The 20639-nt window shown below is 42.3% G+C and overlaps 1 protein-coding gene across 3 annotated transcripts in view; it reads left to right on the forward strand.

Moving 5' to 3' along the window:
• The window catches only part of nup214 (nucleoporin 214), a 41398-nt gene extending 21821 nt beyond the window's left edge, over window positions 1-19577 (forward strand). Inside the window, exons 26-36 of one of the 3 annotated variants that reach the window (XM_069673244.1) lie at window positions 841-910; window positions 1172-1256; window positions 1578-1630; window positions 1715-3286; window positions 4735-4802; window positions 4900-5077; window positions 5195-5347; window positions 8075-8246; window positions 9276-9427; window positions 10405-10438; window positions 19340-19577. In XM_069673244.1, coding sequence (XP_069529345.1) covers window positions 841-910; window positions 1172-1256; window positions 1578-1630; window positions 1715-3286; window positions 4735-4802; window positions 4900-5077; window positions 5195-5347; window positions 8075-8246; window positions 9276-9427; window positions 10405-10438; window positions 19340-19382 — 2580 coding nt within the window. In that variant the 3' untranslated portion in view covers window positions 19383-19577. Of the gene's footprint in view, window positions 1-840; window positions 911-1171; window positions 1257-1577; window positions 1631-1714; window positions 3287-4734; window positions 4803-4899; window positions 5078-5194; window positions 5348-8074; window positions 8247-9275; window positions 9428-10404; window positions 10439-13409; window positions 14083-19339 lie in introns of those variants that run through there. The other 2 variants (XM_069673245.1, XM_069673246.1) reach the window with 2 other exon arrangements.
• Window positions 19578-20639: the final 1062 nt, after the last annotated feature.

Consider the following 20639-nt stretch of genomic DNA (forward strand, 5'->3'; position numbering starts at 1 on the left):
TGCTTCAAAATGCCGAATATCAGCGCTGATAATCGACCCGGCTGATAATTGGTCTATCCCTAACATACACACGTGACACCTGTAGCAGTTTGTTCAAAGGAACCTGAATTATGTTTTTAACACAATGACTGTATATAAAGATGGACGACGCGTCTCCATCTGCTCTCATTGTATAAAATTGAAGCCAAAATAGCCCCTAGTGACGGGGGCTGCTGTCTCGCCCATGTGATGTAATTTGGAGCCAGAGCTGGCAGCCGTAGCCACTTCCGCAAACCAAAACACACGTTTAACTTACTGCAAAAAACTGCAAGGATCCCGCACGTCGGCGTGTTTAACAGCATAACAGCTTCTTTGTGTTGGTCTGAAGCAGTCGTTCACAGATATGTAAACTTCAGACCGTTCCTCCTCTACTCTGCTAATCTGAACAGGCTGCAGGAGCCGTATCTGTCAACAGAGCTGTCAATCATCCTTTTTACAGCAAATAACTAATTAAAAATAAACTTGTCAGAAAAATTTGCACTTGGACGCAAATCAGCATGATAAGAACTAACTATAATGACAGAAACCATGTTTGAGAAAAATGTATTTGACGTGTATTTTGATTTTATAGTTTGACTCATGTCCCATCTGTTAACATGGAGGAGGCGGGCTTTATGACCTATACTGCAGCCAGTCAGCAGGGGGCGCTCCAAATGTTTTGGCTTCACCTTTACGGAGTTGTCACATCGTCCATCTTTTTAAACAGTCTATGGTTTTAACCTCATACCTATTATAGATGTGTAGTGTTTTTCTGTATTAAGACTTGGTAATGTGAAGCTATAACAGCCGGTGTCTTTGCAGAATCCGACCCAGGGTATCCAGAAGATGTCTTCTGAAAGTACAACCACCCCAAAGTCAGGCTTTTTGTTTGGTAAGCACTGAGAATTATAGGTTTGCAAAATGTTGATATTTGATTTTCACAGGTTGAGGCTGGCATGTGTTTACATGTGTTTGTTTATTAGTTTTGTCTGCTATCAGCATTATTTTTATTGGCTGTTTACATGGTTATCCCCCCCCCCTTAAATGCATAGTTCAGCTCATGTTGTTTTAAATGTGCTGTAGTAATTAATCTGACTTGACTTGGTGCCTTTATATGAATTTAACTGACTTCATTAACTTCTGCGTCCTTCAGGTCAGCCTCCAAAAACAGATGTGTCTGTTGCTCCTGCGAGCTCAACTGAGCAAAGCACCAACAAAGGTTTCTCCTTCGCATCAGGGTGAGTTTAAGAAGTTTTTGGAAGAAGCACGTTTCAGTGTTAATCCATTTAACAGAGTTCCCTTTCGTTTCTCTCCCTGTAAAAACTCCTCCTTTATCCAATAAAAAGCGATTTGCGACAACTCTTTCCATCATACAAATACTGCACTTGACTAAGCTTTGGGGTAGTAGTAGCTTTACAAGCAATATCATGGGTTGTATTTTGTATTTTTATACCCATAAGAGTTCGGGCTAAATTATTATTTTTCCCGAATCCAACCACAAACTGTATCACAGAAGCTAAAGATGCTCTCACTGGAGTTTAATTGTGTCTCTCTTGCAGAGCTTCCAGCTTCAGTTTTGCTGCAGTAACACAGGGAGCTGGGATGCCACAAGGTAAATATAATACAGCAGTTTTGTATCACATACTTTCTGTTGATTCAACCACATAGAGCCTCATTCTGTGTGTTTTCTTTACAGTGAAGGATGTGAGTAAATTCTCCTTTGGTGGAAATGGCAAGATGATGTTCGGCCAGCCTGCAGAGGAGCCCTTCTCCCTCACCCCAAAGTCCACCTCGCCCGCTCTCGGCACGGCGTCACCCACCCCGCCTCTAAACGCACCCGCAGACAAACCCCCCTCCTCCACGCCTGCCCTCAGGATCGAGCCACAGCCCCCGAGGACAGTCGGAGGAGAGACTCTTGGTTGTTTCTCTGGACTACGCGTCGGCCAAGGAGAAGAAGCTAACGATGGATCCGCCAAACCAGCTACTGCCTCGTTTGCCTTTGGGGAAAGTGGACTCGGTGCGGGTAAGGCAGCAGCTCAGTTCAGCTTCGGTGCAGCTGTCCAGAAGTCCGCAGAAGATTCAACAGGAGTAGATTTGTCAAAGGGGGCAGCGTTAGGCAGTTTGTTCAAGCCTCCTGATTCGACCCTGAAGCCGGCCTTCTCTGTCCCTCAGTCTAACTCAGCAGCCGCAGCTTTACAGTCAACTTTCAGTAGTCTTCTTGCCGCGTCTTCAGACTCCACAGAGCAACCCAAAGCTCCCACACCACCGTCAGAGCCCACGCCGCCCCCTGAAAGAGAACCTGATCCTGAACCAGCCGTAGAGCGAGCAAGTCCCCCAGTACTACCCGAGCATGCAGCAGATTCAACCACAACGGAAACCACAGCAGCTTCAGTTGCAGCAATAACACCTGTACCTGCTGCGATCACCGCTGCACCTACCCTAGAGCCTCCCCCCTCCATCACCCCACCAACTGAAGCAACCCCTCCGCCACCACCATACAGTGCACCCACAGTAGAGCCCACGCCAGACAGCACCACGACCACCACTGCTGCTGCTCCTGCTCCCACTTCAACTGCTGCAGCACCCGTCACCCAGGCAGCTCCAGCAGCGTTCCAGGTGCCCCCTTCTGACAAACCAGGCTCCATTTTTACCCAACCTGGCCCTGCAATAACTGACAGCAGTACCCTGGAAATATCACCAGTTATCAGTACAGTCGCACCTGCAGCCACCACTCCCACCCCTACAGTTGTTAGCAGTACAACAACCACTCCTGCTAGCTCTGTGTTCGGGCAACCTGCTGCACCTCCTGCTACCTCCGCCCCTGCAACCCCCGCAGCCCCTGCCGCCTCTGCAGCCCCTGCAGCCCCTGCAGCCCCTACAGCCACAGGATTTGGCTCAACTGGGTTTGGTGCACCAGCTGGAACTGGTTTTGGCAAATCCGTATTCGGCCAGGTGAGCGGCTTCGGCCAGCCCGCCGGCAACACAGGATCAGCCAGTGGCTTTTCTTTCGGCCAGTCAGCGTTCGGAGCAACTTCTAACACTGCGACTACCGGAGGGGGTCTTTTCGGGGCTGCAACAGCCAGCAATGCCAGTTCCTTCTCCTTCGGCACGAGCAGCGCCAACACGGCCAGCAGCACCGGCTCAGGGCTGTTTGGACAGAGCACAGCACCGGCATTTGGTCAAAGCTCTGGATTCGGGCAGGGGTCCGTGTTTGGAAGCAACACAACCACATCCTCGTCTTCAGGGTTCAGCTTTGGACAGCCCTCAGGTGAGTAGCAGGCTGCTGCTGATATCTGACTGCTCATTGGTTAAGTACAGTAAGAGTTTGTGGCCAATGCTTTTATTTCTTTCTGTAATTTAATTTCTGTAATAGTTTTACAGCTAGAGAAGCAAAGGGTTTGTAAAGATTAGGGATGTCCAAATCCTGTTTTTTCCTGTTTCCAGTATGTCCCAATCTGAGTCCTTAACATAGGGTACCTGGCAATATGGAGTCCGATCCAATACTTGATACATTAGTACATCCATGTATGTACGTTCAACGTGTACAGAAATGTTAATTCAGTGGCAACAGCTGTAACTTCTTAATTTGGTACACCGTATTGATCCAAATACTTCGGCCTATAGGTTGTAGTTATATAATATTAGGCGTGTAAGTTTAGAATTATTGATTTGTTATGAATAAGAGTTAAACTACACTTCCTCAATCTAGGACGCCCGCCTCCGATGTCATGTCTCGTTCAAAATCGTCCGGTTTGAAATGTAGACTGCAGACCTGAAGATTTTTTAGACGATCCACCGGTATATTCTCGTCGTATTTCAGATTCTGTTACGCTCTGAGCCGTTGCCTGCAGCGAAAACGGTAGTATTTTACTCCAGTGTCTCTCGCTGGGCCGTTCCTTTCATGGGGAGGGGTGCAATGCATGCTGGGTGTTGTAGGAATGTAAAACGGGCGAAACCACGAGCTGTTTGTACAACTTTCTCCACAGCTATGGCGCCAATTTCAAATATTATTGCTTCTATCGATTACAGAGAACACCAGCTTTGACTGACAGTGGCTTTTTCGAGGCGTGAATTGCTCCTTTAACCAAATTCATACTGGAGTCCTGTGGCTATTAATAAATGAGAAAAATGACACCTTTTTTTTGAGTAATGTGGTATATAAGGCTGTTAATTTCAAACCAGTCGCCGGGGGATAAAACAAAACAAAAAAGACAGGTAACCAGAGAGCCGTTATTGTCTCTCAAAGTGGTTTATCTTATCTAATCAGAACTACACGGCTACATACAGTTAGGTTTGTGTGACAGCTGGGCTGTTAGGGCAGTGAGTTTTAAATATCAACCCAGCCTGTCTGCACATATTGTGTTGATTGAAGTAAACTCATCCTTTGGTTTAAAGGCCATCATCTTCCAGGAGAGGACACAGTCTGTAGTGTACAACAAGCCTGAGTGGGTTTGAGGTGTGGCGGTGGCTGCGAGAATTGGGGTGGTGTGGCACTCTGAGTAAGGAGGGTGGCATGAGGGGAGTTGTCCCATTCCCAAAGATTCTCTGAATTCCCAAAGCTGTTTGGGAATGTCTGCATCTCCGTGGACAGCTGATGTTCATGTATGAGCTCAGCAGTAAGACGCAGCTTTAAAGGGGCGGGGTTTTCTTTGACACAAGGGCAAGAAAAGGAAGCTAAATCGTGGTGAATCATTTTTCTTCTTTTTCTTTTTACAGCTTTTGGCTGCTCTTCCGCCGCACCCGTGTTTGGCTCACAACAGAGCGGTGGAAGTGTGTTCGGACAGGTATCAATCACTTCTTCTTTTTAAGCTGCACCAGTAAATACTACTGTCTTTTCAATTCTTCTGGACACATTGTTTATCACCAACCTTTCTCTCCCAGCAGCAGCCATCATCTGCTGGAGGTTTGTTTGGTGCAGGTGCAGCCAACACCACAGGCTCAACGACGGGCGGAGGGTTCTTTGGTGGCTTGGGAGGCAAACCGAGCGAAGAAGCTGCCAACAAGAACCCATTCGGCACCCCCGCAGCCACTGGAGGGTTTGGGCAGCCTCCCCAGACAGGTAGGGTAACGATTTTAACCTCTGTTTATTTATTGTTAAACCATGCTTAGAAACTTTAGCAAAAGTAGGAGAAAGTACCCACTGAAGGATACATCTATCTTCTCATTTCTCCTCTAGGTGCCAACACTCTGTTTGGGAATAGCGGTGCCAAGACCTTTGGCTTTGGACAGACCTCCTTTGGCGAGCAGAAACCAAGCGGGACCTTCAGCACTGGTGCAGGGAGTGTCGCAGCCCAGGGATTTGGCTCCTTCTCTTCTCCAGCAAAATCAGGTACATCTCATTCCCAAATCCTTCCTGTCTAATCCTTTAAAATCTTTGCCGCCACGCTTACCAACATTGTCGTATTAGCGATGTATGATATTCTCTGTCTTCAGGGCTCTGAGGTGCAGTGATAGTGGGAGGGCTGTGATAGAAACCCTGTTCACCTGCACGTAATCGCATTTTACACTCTTGACATTCCTTTCTCCTTTATCGTCTCAGCTGCAGCGAGTGCCCTTATCTCGTCGCCCCAGCAGAGCGGAGAGTGATGTAGTCATGCTCCGGTATTACCTGCTCCAATAGTGCTGATGCAATGTTACCTCTGAGCTCTGCTAAGTCAGAGTGCAATGAATCGAACATCTGATGTATTTATTACAGTTTCAGATGCACATGCAGTGTAATGCCTTTAGTTTTTGGTTATGATTTTCAATACCTTCCTGTGGATATTAATAGAGCTGCCGTGTCATTATCTAAAGAGTATAGATTTAAGGTGAAAGGACCAATCCTACAACTATTTCTGCCCCCTTATCTGGAGCCAATCGTGCAGCGTCATGCGTGGTCGAAAAAGACCCAATTTTCTGCTGCAGTTTACCTTCATCTGGTTTCTTTAGTAGTTAGGTTCATGTGAAGACAGCTGAATATAATCTCAATCTGATACTGTGTCCGTCTTCATTTGTCATGCTATGCTTTATTAACAAGAGATATGACTAGTCAGGTAGACAACGTCTACGAGTTTCAAAGTCTTCCTGCTTTTCTTTATGTAGAAGTTGTCCTTAAAGGGGCGGTATTATGCTAATTTCAAGCTTCATATTTCACTGTGATGCATGTAGAGTACCTGAGCATAATTTGCAGTTAAAAAAACTCCTGAAACGACTCAGTCAGCTCTGTCTCTTTAAGAAACCCCCCCTCTACAAACCCGCTTTCTTCGGATTGGCCAGCTCTCTGAAGCTTACAGAAAGCCTACATTCTTAAAGGAGCAATTCTCCCCTGGAAAAAGCCACCAAGCCACGGTGTTCTCTGTAATCGATAGAAGCAATGATATTTGAAATTGGTGCCATAGCTCGTGGTTTCGCCCATTCTACATTCCTACAACACCCAGGGTGCATTGCGCACCTCCCTCTGAAAGGAACGGCCCAGCGAGAGACACTGGAGTGAAATACTACCGTTTTTGCTGCAGGCAACGGCTGAGAGCGGTACAGAATCTGAAATACGATGAGAATATACCGGTGGATCGTCTAAAAAATCTTTGTGTCTGCAGTCTACATTTCAAACCTGACAATTTTGAACAGGAAGGAAGTTCTCCTGTGTCTCCACTTTGTGACATCACAAAGTGAAGCGTCTGGAGAAGTCTGTCTAAAAGTAAGCGTTTACAGCAGCCTGCAGACTTTTTAAGCAAGGGATTACTCCAACATACTTTAACCTACAGATTTGAAACTTCACCCACGCTTTGTATGGACATTCAACATGGTAACATTATATATATACAGCTTAAAATGCTAAACAGCATAATACCCCCTCTTTAATTAACCTCATAAAAATTACAAACTTAAAAAGGACAAGAGGCCTATATAAGTCTTTCACATGCTCTGACCTACTAAGCTCCTCCTTTTTTTTAGCAGTCCTGCTGAGATATTGGCACCACTCGGCCCACAATTGTCCTACCAATGTTCCCACGCACACTGAATGTAATCTTGTTACATTAGCTCAATCAATTATTTATTGGGGCATGCTGGTAGCTAGGCTGTAATTTCACTCCTGCCTTATTCCCCTGCCTCTCCTGCAGTGAGGCTTGAGTCGGCGTGAAGTATTCACCCTGTCATTGAGCTGTCAGTGTGTGTTGTTCAGAACAATAATGTACCAGACACAAATACAGTTACTTTTCACCATATTCACTAAGCTCAGACCTTTTTTATTTTAAATATGATTTACTTATTCTTTTTCTTTTTTTCTTAAGAGGGGGTATTATGCTGTTCGTATGTATAGGTGTGTGTATATATATATATTCTTTATTCTTTATTTCAGACCCTGAGGGATCCATATCACAGAATACAAAAAAACAAACACACACACAAAAGAAAAGCCTCATGCTGTCATTATAAGCCACTGTGAGTTATATATATATATATATATAAATATACATGGATGTCCATAGTAAACTTGGGTGAAGTGTTGGAATAATCCCCAGGCTTCTCAGCTCAGTCTGCAGGCTGCTGTGGATGCCAGGTTTTCTACACGCTGCACTTTGTGATGTCACAAAGTGTGCCTGCCAATTAGAAGAAAGTGGGCTTGTAGGGGCGGGGTTTCTTAAAGAAACAGAGCTGAGTGAGTCGTTTCAGGCAGAGGCTGTATGAGGGCCTGCACAGAGCACCAATGTGAGAAAAATGAGTTTTAAACTGTAAATTATGCTAAGCTACTAAGCTTCACAGAGTGATATATGAAATTAGCATAATACCCCCCCTTTAATGTCTTTTTTTTCTTGTTTACAGTTATTAACTTTTAGGAAGTGTCATCTCTAGTTTAGACTACATTTAGAGTGTATGCGTGGTCATATTTTGACAGGAATCCAAGCAAAATTGGAGGTAAAATGCCCTACACATACCCTCTGTAAATATGCTATGATGCAATGTCCTTGATGACCTTTTTTCCCACAAAAACAGCACTGAGGAATACGTTACTTCTCATAGATAGTTCCTTTGCTTTCCAAGTTTATAAATCCCATCTCTATTTCCCCTTCTTCAGCTGGTTTTGGCAGCGCTCCGGTGTTTGGGAGCCCCCCTTCCTTCGGCAGTTCCCCTGCATTTGGAGCCGGAGCAGCATTCGGAGCGAGCCCTTCCTTCAACAACAACATGGGCTCCTCTGCTGGTAAAGTGTTCGGAGAGGGAACGGCAGCTTCCAACATGGGAGGATTTGGGTAAGAAAACTGTATATGTTCTGTGAGAGGTTTATTTCTGGGTGTTACATTGTTGCAGCAACTACACATTAGAGAATGTCAGTGTGCATACAGAGGAGGCAGCGGAGCAGCAGGATTTTGCCCGCAGCGTAGAGAAGGATGTTTTATTCTCACAATCATAACATCTGTGTTCTCTCTCACTCAGTGCACAATCACACAAGCAGAAAGCCACTGAAGGGAAGCATACACAATCACTGTTAAACACTCTTTTAACATTATGGTGAGGACGTGATGAAATAAACCAAATGAAGCAGGTTTTGCAGGCCCTGCTTATTTACAGGGAACTAAGGGAGGTCGCTTTCACACATGAAACAGCTGTTCTAACACACAACAGCTTTTCTCTTAAGGCAAAAAGGTAACATTTAAGGAAGCAGGAGGCACTTACTGATTGGGAAATTCTTTATAGTCCCCAGTCATTCAACCTCATTTGATTTAAAACCACAAAAACGGGGACTATTTAACCCTTCCCATCATTTCTGCTCTGATTTCTCCAGCTTTATCAGCCTTGTGTGGCCACAGCGTCCCTGTGTTTTCTTACAGTGGGCATAGCTATGAGCCTAAAACCATAGCCTGGATTACCCCCCCTCACATAATCTCGCTGCTGCCCGCAGATTAAACTGGCCGGCTCTCTCTCTCTGTTATGCTTTTTCGCCCCTTTCTCTCCAATGGGAGTCAGTGGCCGCGGGTGCTGCAGAAGATTACCGCTTAAACCCCTGTCTCCCAATCCTCACACACAAACACACAAACACACACACACACAATCACCATCTGACACCTTCTGCCTTGCAAGCATGTTTACATGGAGGCAGCTAAAAAAGGAATATACTGTATATATTGTTTAAAGCCTGTTAAATAGCTGTGTATTTCCACTCATTTTGTCTCATCAGCCCTGCTCAGTATCATATATTTACTTTTATTTAGTGGTTGTAGTAGCTGTACCTGTTTTGTTAATAGTGCACACCTCATCACATCATCTGCCTCCGTTTTCAGGTTCGCCTCACCTCCCAGCGCCCCATCCTTCGGCGCTCTAGCCAATCAGCAGAGCGCGCCGTCATTCGGAGGCCTGGCGCAGCAGCAGGGCCCTGGGTTTGGAAGTCAGCCCAGCAGCTTCGCAGGCTTTGGACAACAGCCACAGGCAGGAGGTGAGACGACTACTTTAGTTTCCCCCTTTTTTCTTTTCTTCCCTCATCATCTTCAATTTTCCTCTTGCTTACTCGCTCCTAACAGCCCGATTTTGCACCCGATAAGACTTACTACAAAAGACGACCTGATTGCTACCTTATTGTACGTTGATGTTTGTTTTTGCTGTCAGCATTACATTTGTAGTGGTGCATAGCGGTTGTAGAGAAGACATGCAAGCATTTCTTTAAGTTTGCATGCATGATTTATTCACCCACCTGTTTTTGTGTGTATTTTGTGTCTACTTCCTTAACTTTCTTGCAGCCTTTAATGGCTTTGTTGTTAGTAATATATTGTCCATTAGATGGTCCAATTGCCCTTTTCATCCATTCATCTTTCTGTACCTTTCTGCCTTTATTAGCCCTTGGTGACAAACCTTTTCCTACATCAGGTCGTGTTACATGCACAGACACACAAACCTGTTTATTAAAGGGGGGGTATCATGCTAATTTCTAGCTTCATATTTCACTCTGTGAAACATGTGGAGTAGCTTAGCATAATTTACAGTTAAAAAAACTACAAATTTTTCTCCCACTGGTGCTCTGTGCAGGCCCTCATACAGCCTGAAACGACTCAGTCAGCTCTGTCCCTTTAAGAAACCCCGCCCCTACAAGCCCACTTTCTTCTGATTGGCCAGCTCTCTGCTGAGGCTGCACTTTGTGACGTCACAAAGTGCAGCGTGTAGAAAAACCTGGCGTTCACAGCAGAGAAGAAGTTTACTGAGCTGAGAAGCCTGGAGATTATTCCAACATACTTTTACCTACAGATTTGAAACTTCACCCACGTTTAGTCTGGACATCCAACATTGTAACATGTCTTAAGATGTGAAACAGCATCATACCCGTCCTTTAAAGATAACTCATGCTGTGAAATCATACTTGCATTTGCATCTTTAGGCACACTGCTCGTCACTTTAATCACCGTATCCCTCTTTTTGCAGGATTCTCTGGAGGCACCTTTGGCTCTGCAAACCAGTAAGTGTGCTCAACATATTTATTTCTAATTGATGCCTCTTTGTGTGTGTGCAAACTAATGAGCAGACGGACCCACGCTCCTCCCTGGCAGCAGCGTGTTGTGCCTGTGGTGCTTGAACTCTGCCGAAGCTCACATCTTTCCTCTGCTGCTCTGCTCCCCGTAGAACCTTTCAGACTTGAAACCAGCTCAATTATTTCCTTTTCTCTGCTCTTAATTCATGTGGAGTCAGACTGAGCTTTGCTGCTATTTCACTCTATTTAAACGGGATGTTTTTCTGTTCGGCATCTTTAAGATGATAAAATAAATTCTGCTCACACTCATCATTCTGACCCCCTGTGGAAAGCCGCTGTCCCTTAAATGGGCGGTGCATGATGGAATGCTCTAGTAGCACTTCCTAAGTAATTGCCCCCTTGCGATCAGATCTTCATTCCCATCCTACCGTCTCTCCTTTTCTGTCTCTCATCCCTCATTTCCACTTTCTACCTCTCCCTCTGGTGTGCTTCCTCTCCTTCGGTTTGCCGCTGCGTGTCACATGGCAGCCAGCGTTTCCCCGGGGTGTGTTCCAGAGGAATGCACTCTGAAGTGTGCAGGAGTGTGTGTGTGTGGAGACGAGGCTTAGCCCATCGGACACACTCACATTCTGTTAATAATCCTTCTTACCCATTCTTTTTTTAGTTTGAATTTCTTCTGCAGTATATTCAGCTTTGTGCTTATTGAGTTTCTTTGCTGGCCTTTCACATTTCCTGGATTGCAGCAACATTAAAATAGCAGTCACTCATTTTCCTGCAAATATGCAAAACACGTCTTTTGCATGTAAAAAAAAACAAAAAACTTTTGTACCACAATTAAACGGCACAGCACAAACACAACATCAAAATAGGCAAAAGGTGAAACCACTAACTCAACATACTGACATTTGACTACGACTACTGACATTCACTGCACACATTCAGAGTCACATCGTCATATCATTGATATTTGATGAGACACGAGGCAAAAAAACAAAAGTGTCGCTTGTGTGTTTGTTTGTTTATCCTTTTTATATTTTCCTCATTTCATCCTCTTTAAAAGAACTCAAAGCTCAAATATTCAAATCCTATACAAAGTATGTTAATAACAGCACCAATACATTCAATGGGAAATGATAACGGTCTTCTGAGGGGTGTCGTACGAAGCGAGATCAGTGGGTAAGCCGGGTCTGTTGAGCATAAACCTCACGAAGCTGGCTCTCCTTTAATCTGGCTAGATCACCATGGTAACTTACTCTTCAAAGCTAACCGGGTTATGTTCAAAGTTTGCTTACAAAGTTCTCCGCGGGTAATATAGATCCTCAGCTGAGGTTACGTTTTTACGTTTGGTCCGTTTAACACGGCTGGTTTTGCAGCCAAAAAGCAGGCGATAAAATTGATGAGTCTGTAGGTATTTATCACAGATTAAATCAAATCAGTAAATTAATTTGAATTCTTTTTGGCAACACTAAAGTTATTTCCACAAATTATTCATGAAGTTTCTGACTATACTACTGAAATCCTGTGTATCATTGTTAGAGATAGACCAATATATTTTTTTCAGGGCCGATACCGATACCGATTATTAGTAGTCAAGGAGGCCGAAAACTGATATTTGGAGCCGATATTCATTTGCAGTAAAAGTGAAAATATTGGCGTCAAAATTTTGAATAACACAAACTCCAACACTTAACTTTGTTTAAATGCCTTTAAGCATATGTTTATTAAACAAACAAACAAAAAGCGCAGGGAGTTCCCAGGGTCAGCAGCATCTCTTATAAAGCTAACTGAAAATTTAAATGAATAAATAAATAACTTCCTGAAGTTTTATAAAGTAAATAAAACAAAGTTAAATAAAATTTGCAAAGAAATGAACTCTTACCGGCCGTCGGATAAAAAAAAAAAAGGCTGATGCCGATATGCGTAAAATTGCCGAATATCGGTCTATCCCTAATCATTGTTAAAGTGGCCGTAAGCAACATGAACATTCAAACGGAAAAAATACTTCCGCCTCTCTGTATTACTCCGCTAAGCCCCTCCCACCAACCGTAAGAGCTACCGTCAAGAAGGAACAGGGCAAGTCGCCATAGCTCCTGACTGACGCAACCTCTGCGTGCGCGCTGCTGAGACAAGTCACGTGGAAGCCTCTAGTTTGTACAGAGTCGCTGTGATTGGCTAGTTACATGGAAAGCTAATTCTGATTGGTTGTTTGATTCAGGCCGGGCACATTTTTTACTGGAGATAGACCGATATGGTTTTTTCAGGGCCGATACCGATACCGATTATTAGTAGTCAAGGAGGCTGCTAACCGATATTTGAAGCCGATATTCAATTGCAGTAAAAGTGAAAATATTGGCGTCAAAATTTTGAATAACACAAACTCCAACACTTAACTTTGTTTAAATGCCTTTAAGCATAAGCAAAATAACCCAGTTATAAATTGATCTCTTATCGGCCGTCGGATAAAAAAAAAAAAAAAAAGCAGATGCCGATATGCGTCAAAATGCCGAATATCGGCGCCGATTATCAGCCCGGCCAATAATCGGTCTATCCCTATTTTTTACCACTTAAATACAAAAGGGGCGGGTGCTCACAGTCACAGATTAGCAATCACCATCATTTCAATGTTCGGGAAATGCAACAATCAAAATGTGTTTTCTGAAAACTACTCTGTGTAGTTGTAACATTCACCCCTTTTTCTGTGAGTGCACTCAGAGCCTGAAGCAGAAAGCCTGGGTTAACACAGAAAGTTCACAACCTCCTTCATGATACCTGTTACCTCTTAAGTGGTGCTTCGGGCTTTGTTGCACCAGCTTACCTAAAGAAAGCCTGTGTATGTTGAACTTGCTTCGTACTACAGCCCTCTGGTCATTCTATAATAATAATAATAGTAACAATAATAATTGATAAACTTATTCAATAATCTCTCCCTCTCTTCTTTGTCTGTCATCTCTTCTTCCAGATCAAGTCAGCAAACATTTGCCAGTTGGAGAAGCTAGTTTTATAAAACCTCCATGAGCTAGACGTCACTGCTGCAGTGCTCTCTGCAATCAAGCTCTTTGTGCCACACAGTTGGGGGAGGAAAAGCGGGTGGATGGTGTTGCATTTGGGTTAAATTGGTAAATAAAGTGAAATAGAAGAAACATTTGCATTTTCTTTCTAGAAAGCTTTTCAGTACAGTTCATTCTCTACATACATCAAGTATAGCCATCATTGTACGCAGTGTAATGTGTGGTATCTAAAAAAAACCAACCTTTTCTACCTTTTCTGTGTTTGAAAATCACAGAAACTGAATGTAAGATTTTTATAAACAGGTCCAGCATTTAAGATTTGTTTGTTTCTGCACTTAAAACATGGAAAGATAAAGCTTTACTTTGAAATTTTCACTCTTTCATTAAAATAATTTTACATGATATTTACAATTTGACTGAGCAGATTACATTTCAACCCAGTCTTATCTGACAGACCGGTCATGAACATGTGTCAAATGTAGAATGTACCAAATTAAACAAACAAAAGTAAAAAATGTGGTTTGAGGAGAAACCTCAAAAAAAGTTATATTTTTTCTTTTATATGATTTTTGCAGTGACCCCAGCTTGATGTATATTTTTACATGAAAAAGTGGAAATAAATGACATTTCTCAAAGAAATTATTTGTCTACTAAACATTTTATTAATTCATTCAATTTCATTTTTTATTTTAATGTAATTTATTCAAAAATGTAGTGCTAATCTAAACTTTTCTGCATGAAGATTTTACTTTTATTTGTCTTAATTGAACGGTAAAAGTTGCATGAAACCATCTTGACAAACACTGTTGAAAACAGCGCTACACTGTGCAACGTATTTCCCTAATTCAGAAGAACATTTAATCTGAATATAAGTCAGATGAAGCCAATTAGAGTTTAATCCGACGTGGCATAAAGAATAGCATGGCAGCACGCCTCAGGCCATGTTTAGATGGTTCACTAATTAATGCTAAATCCTCCTTGATATGCAGCTCGCTCCTCCATCTTCAGTAAAGAATTCATTGACTCGCATACGAAGCTATGTCGGGCTGTGGGAGAATGCTGATGGGGGATCTACGGCTCGTATCGGAGCCTGGCTGCTGTGGCATTCGGCCACAATCAACAGAATTACTTTCCCGGCCTATGGATGTGGAGCATGTCACTGTCACTCTGTCCGCCCTTATCTGGCGTCTCTCGGCAGACGGATGGCAGAGGTCCGGGTCGCTCTGAAGTGGCACGGGAATGTCAGGGTCATAAAATGTGACCTTAAGCACCCACCTGCTCAAATGGTCAAACCCACATTCCACAATAGTCTTTAGGAGATATAAACAGTACGGCCATTGGCACCACTGACTATCACTCAGTTATAAATGTGTTTAGTTTTTTAATTAAAGTATTCCGACACCATTTTGGTAATCGCTGATACCGCGTACCACTCTGGTACTAGTGTAAAAAAATACAACGCATTATTGGTGGAAAAACACTGATTGCTGTCATTTTGCTAGCTTTGCTATGTTGTTGTTTTTTTGTTGTCACAAGAAAATCAAAACCACCAAAGACTGATACCGATATTGACACTGATACTGGTTCCAATATTGGTACTGATATTAATACCAATACTGTTTCTGATACTGTTACCAATATTGATACCAATACTGGTACTGATATTGGTACCGATATTGATACCGATAGTGGTTCCGATATTAATACCAATACTGTTTCCGATACTGGTACCGATATTGATAACAATACTTGTACCGACATCGCTACCGATATTGGTACTGATATTGGAACCGATATTAATACCAATACTGGTTCCGATACTTGTACTGATATTGATACCAATACTGGTTCTGATCTTGGTACCGATATTGATATAAATTCTGGTACAGACATTGGTACTGATATTGATACAGATACTGGTTCCGATATTGGAACCGATATTAATACCAATACTGGTTCCGATACTTGTACTGATATTGATACCAATACTGGTTTTGATCTTGGTACCGATATTGATATAAATTCTGGTACAGACTGATACTGTTTCCGATATTGGTACTGATATTAATGCCAATACTGGTACTGATATTGATACCAATACTGGTTCTGATATTGGTACCGACATTGGTACTGCTATCGGTAACGATACAGGTATTGATATCAGAACAAATAAAATTGTATTTTGGTTTTTTTGTTATTTTTTTTGGTCTACCAACAACCAAAATACTTTATTAATAAATGATTTTGTATTTTAAGGCTAATAATAGGCAGCATTATATCCATAATCGCAATTGGCCACCGATACATTTGAAGTCCCAGGTAAAGATGTGACACATTGGCAGATTACGGAGGCGCACAGGCAGTTACTGAGCCCAAAGTCTGTAATGCTTTCAGCTAAAGCGGATAAGCTTATGAGATTTCCGCACCCACACCACAACTGGACTTTATGACAGCGTTAAGCACCGTTTTTTTTATTCTCTCATACCTCATATATATCTAAAAAAAAAGTACGTCATTGTCCCTGTGGATGAAAAAAAAAAGAGTCTCCCAAACACCCAGGACGATGGCAGCTGTCTTCATGGAATCCAGATAAAAATAGCTGAACCACACCTCCCCCTGCCCCCACCCTTTTTCTGTTTGTTCCCACCCCCCACCCGGCAAGTTACTGATGATTAGCTCCTGAGCACATCATGCCTTGCTGTGCTTTGACATATTAATCATCTTCATATGTGCCACTGCACCAGTGTGTGCATTTTATGGGGCTTCAGGCATTGCTCTGAACAGCCTCAAATGTCTCCGATACCAGCATAATGTAGCAGGCAGATTGTATAACGCTCACCTCACACAATAATGTTGCCTATCCTGAGAGTTTGTCAGCACCAGCTCCTCTCAAAGAGCATGCTTACATTTTCCCTAATGGGTAATTTTTCCTGCACTGATAATCCAAATCCAATAATCCACTAACAGACGAAGGAGACCTCGTCCCCAGTTTCTCTTCCCACCGCACAAGATTGCACTTTGTCTAGTACTTTCTTACTTTTGTAAATAGCTGCACAAAACAACAATCCTGTTAGCCTCTTTACTACTTCATTAAATGTATTTATAAGGAGCAATAATAAGCATGCTAACACTCTAAGTTTTAACGCATGGTCATGGTAATTTGAACCTTAATCCAAAAGGCAACTGGACTTGTTTGAAACTCTGGAAGACGTTTCACCTCTGGTCAACAGCCCAGGCTAATGACTCCCCCTTGATTACACATCTATTAGCACACTAATAACCTACAGAGGCCTATATTTCTAGCTCCGTCCACCAGTCAGTTTGGAACTGAGGAAGCCTTTCAGACGAGGGGTGAAACGTCTTTCAAGAACTTCAACCAGGTCCAGTTGCCTTTTGGATTAAGCTTCAGAATATCTTAGCATCCGCATATTAGCATTGTCATATTGAGCTTGTTAGCATGCTAATGTTAGCATTGAGACCAAAGCACTGCTGTCCCTAATCCCCCCCTTTCAGAGCAACAATTTGAATTCCGATGCCTGTCATATGATTTCATTAATCTGCATATTAATACTGGACTTCTCTTAGTCCTGACATAATTAAGATAATTGGATCCGTCTCTTACCAAGTTGGGTATAAAATATGTACGTGTGACATGTGAGCAAGTAGTTTTATGTGCCTCTTATCACCTCCAGCTATGTGTTTATCCCCTCTGCTGTCACACAGTCCTGCAGACTCTTGTAGTTTGAAGTTGCAGAACGTAAGGACATGATCACTTTATATGCTAGCATTCATGCTCAAATGCTAAGTACAGCTTTGAGCATTGCAGAGGCACTGACGTGAACATAATACATGATAGATAACGCCCGAGTCCATCCAAACCTCCCAACCTTTCATTATCCACCTGCCGCACTTCCTCCTCTTTCACTCTCCTTCTCTCACTCTCGGGGATTAAACAGTTCAGTGTCATTACTTATCCCGATACTTCAAAGGAGTTTAACTCTGAAAGCCTTAATTTCAAACTCCATTTAGTCTTCCAAGTAAACGCAAAGAGCCCCGACTTCGCAGAAGAAGCCGACACTCCCTCCTCATTAACACGTGACGCAACACAAGCAGACGCATGCAACGACAATTTCAACACTGACTTGGCATGTGAATGGATTATGGAGAATGGGCTTAAAGTCTTATCTAATAGACTTGATCATGGATGTCAGGCATTGTCACAGATGTCAGCGGGGGAGGCTTTTAGCATCACTAGAGCAGCACAGAGCTGCAGTGGTTTTTGGAGGGAGGATTCCCAAGCGAATTATTCCATTTTGCAATGGGCACATTTAATGGGCTAAATGTGAAATGACTTAAAAATGAAAAAAGTAGGGATGCACGATATTGGCTCAAAAATGAACGCCAACATGCCGATATCCGCCGATATAATTAACCGATAAAATAACGGGCTGCTGCATACTTGATTAAATGCCCGACCTCGGCGCAATGTCCCCGGCGCGAAGAAGACCTGCGCGGCGCAGCGTGATGACGTCACGTGTGTCTACCTGCAGCATGAGAGAGTTAGAAGCCAAAGTGTCCGTGGTGTGGAAGTTTTTCAAAGTGTCTGAAATAGACAGCAAAACTGCTATTTGCAATGACTGCTCAGCTTCGGTGATGCGAGGAGGAGCCAAGGCAAAGTCTTTCAACACTACAAACTTGATTAACCATCTCAAGACCCGTCACCCCGACCGTTGTAACAAATGTGATAAGAGTATCACCATTATACTGTACGCTAATTCCAATACAGAAGAGAGTTGATGATCTCTGCAATTAGGTGTGCGGGAAAAAAATATCGGTAATCGGCTAAATGAGTTGTAAAATATCAGCATATCGGATATCGGCACAAAATCCAATATCGTGCATCCCTAGAAAAAAGGCATGTCTACTTAAAAAAACAACCCAATGAAAACAGCAGGATTTGTGCTAATTGAAATTTAAAAATGTCTTTATTCACATATTAAGCAGGGAATAAGCACAGCACACTCTAAGTATCCAAATAGCACCTACATATATGGGATAAATGTTAGATGTGCCTTGCCATGTGGCTTGTGCGCTACTGGATACCTGAGTTTCCCTCAGGATCATGTATCTAGCTATCTATCTAGCATAAAGGCCGATAGCTTTATCAAGCAGCTTGTTCCACTGGCGTGAGAGGTCCTGATACCAGCCCCTTGCTTTGGCTTCAGAAGCCGTTTTCCTTTTTAAAAGTGTCAAAGCTGGCCTCCCAGCATCACCTCTAAATTTCCCACTCAGGTGAGCATTCCTCGTTTCCATAGCGCCGGTGTCCAGTTCGAGCTTTAGTTTCCGTCACAGACATCACATAGGTTTTATTGACTTTGTCAGAATTAAGTCCTAAAAGGAGCTTTTGTAGTTCGCTTTCCAGCCCTTTTCAAGTAAAATTTGATTGCAGTGTTTTTGATGTAATATCTGGAGGGTTGTTTTTGCAGTAGAAGCCTCATTAAGTGCGTTTTTTAAATTTATGCCCCTTTGAGAGTATTTCATTTTGACTGCTTGAATCTCGGTAAACACTTAAAGTAGCTGTTTCTCCTATTTGCTGAATTTAGGACTTTCCCCTTTTCACCAAACAAGCATCGTGCATTTAAATGTAGACACTGCTGGTGTCAGCAGATGTGTGCGCATGATTACCAAATCTTTATACACTCTTAAAATAAAGAATTTATATAAAATCTCACATGTCAGCATAAATATCACAAGACAGTGGCACCCGGTCAACACACGAGCCTGCAGCTTGTAAATTGTTGCAATGTGCTAAATGTGCATCGAGACAAACACACTCGCAGAGTTCATTGTTTAATTCTGCTTGCTTTTATTTTTTTTACAGGCCTTTGTCCAAACCACCAGCCACCAATCATCAGTTTTTCTGATCAGTCAAAGAGGATCGTCATAGGCCATCAGCTTTTATATTAATTACATCCAAACATGTCATCTCATTGCTGATAATGCCAGAGTATGTTAGCTTATGCATCCAGTCATTGTGTCTTCCCTTTAGTATAGTTAGTAGTGTGTATTTTCTCATATGCAAGAAACAGTAAAATAAATGTACTTCCTGAAACCAAACATCAGACATTCTTTTTGTTGTATATTTAAAACATCTGCTTACTCTGTTTGAATATTGTTTATACCTGCAGTATATTTAAATTGCATATAAATAATACAAATAAAATGCAATAAAATAACCTGATACTTTTTTATGCATGATGTAATATTTTTTGTGGACTGAAAATTAAGATTTAAAGGTCAGCTGACCTCTTTCCAATCAGGCCTGGTGCATGAAGACTGTAATTCAGAAGTAATGGCTTTATTTATTGTTAATAAACTATGTACCAATATTTTTAGTTATCAACATTAACAAGAAGACCATTTATGTGGGCACCTACCTTCTGAAACCTATTAACAACTTCTTAACAGTTGATGTTTAATACCCATTACGCAATATCACATGATAATTACAGCCGTGCTGATATTCAGTATGACATCACAACCTCGAGTGTGTTATTGCTTTTATACAACAGTTGTAGAAGCAGCAAATAGTAATGATAAGTAACAATCAAAAACTGATTATTTTTTGCTCCACCGACTCAACTAGTTCCACAACTTAACTGAAACTCTTGTTGCCAAGCAACCCAAACACTCTCCTGCAGTCTGTGTCTCCAGGTAACCACAGATCAGTTTTTTTATCATGTACATTTATGTGTTTGTTTTAATTGATCATCAACCAGTGAAATAAGAGTCTGCTGTGTGATTCAGAGGTACCAGCTTGATTAATGTAGGCACGGTCTGCTGTAATGAAACAGTATTCAGCACACCTGGCTGAGGCCGAGTGATACACAGTAAAAAGAAGTTCTCTATATCAGCACTCATGGAATGCCTCTTATCCAATCAGATTACTTGGTCAGAACTAACTGTTGTATAATAATGAATAACCAACTTTTATCATAGTTGTGTTATTACAGAATAATAATACAGGATTTATTAACCATTTATAAAGCCATCAGTCACAAGTTACAGATAAACCCAGATAAAAGAGTGCTTAAAAGTGGTACCAAAATAGATTTATCAATTTAACAATAATTCAGTGTATTTTTGTTCAACAGTTTGTCCGTTTGTTGATATATGAAGGT

The sequence above is a fragment of the Semicossyphus pulcher genome, unplaced genomic scaffold (genome assembly GCF_022749685.1).
Source record: "Semicossyphus pulcher isolate SPU_LCO1_2020_fin unplaced genomic scaffold, fSemPul1.0.p SCAF_22, whole genome shotgun sequence".
NCBI lineage: Eukaryota > Metazoa > Chordata > Actinopteri > Labriformes > Labridae > Semicossyphus > Semicossyphus pulcher.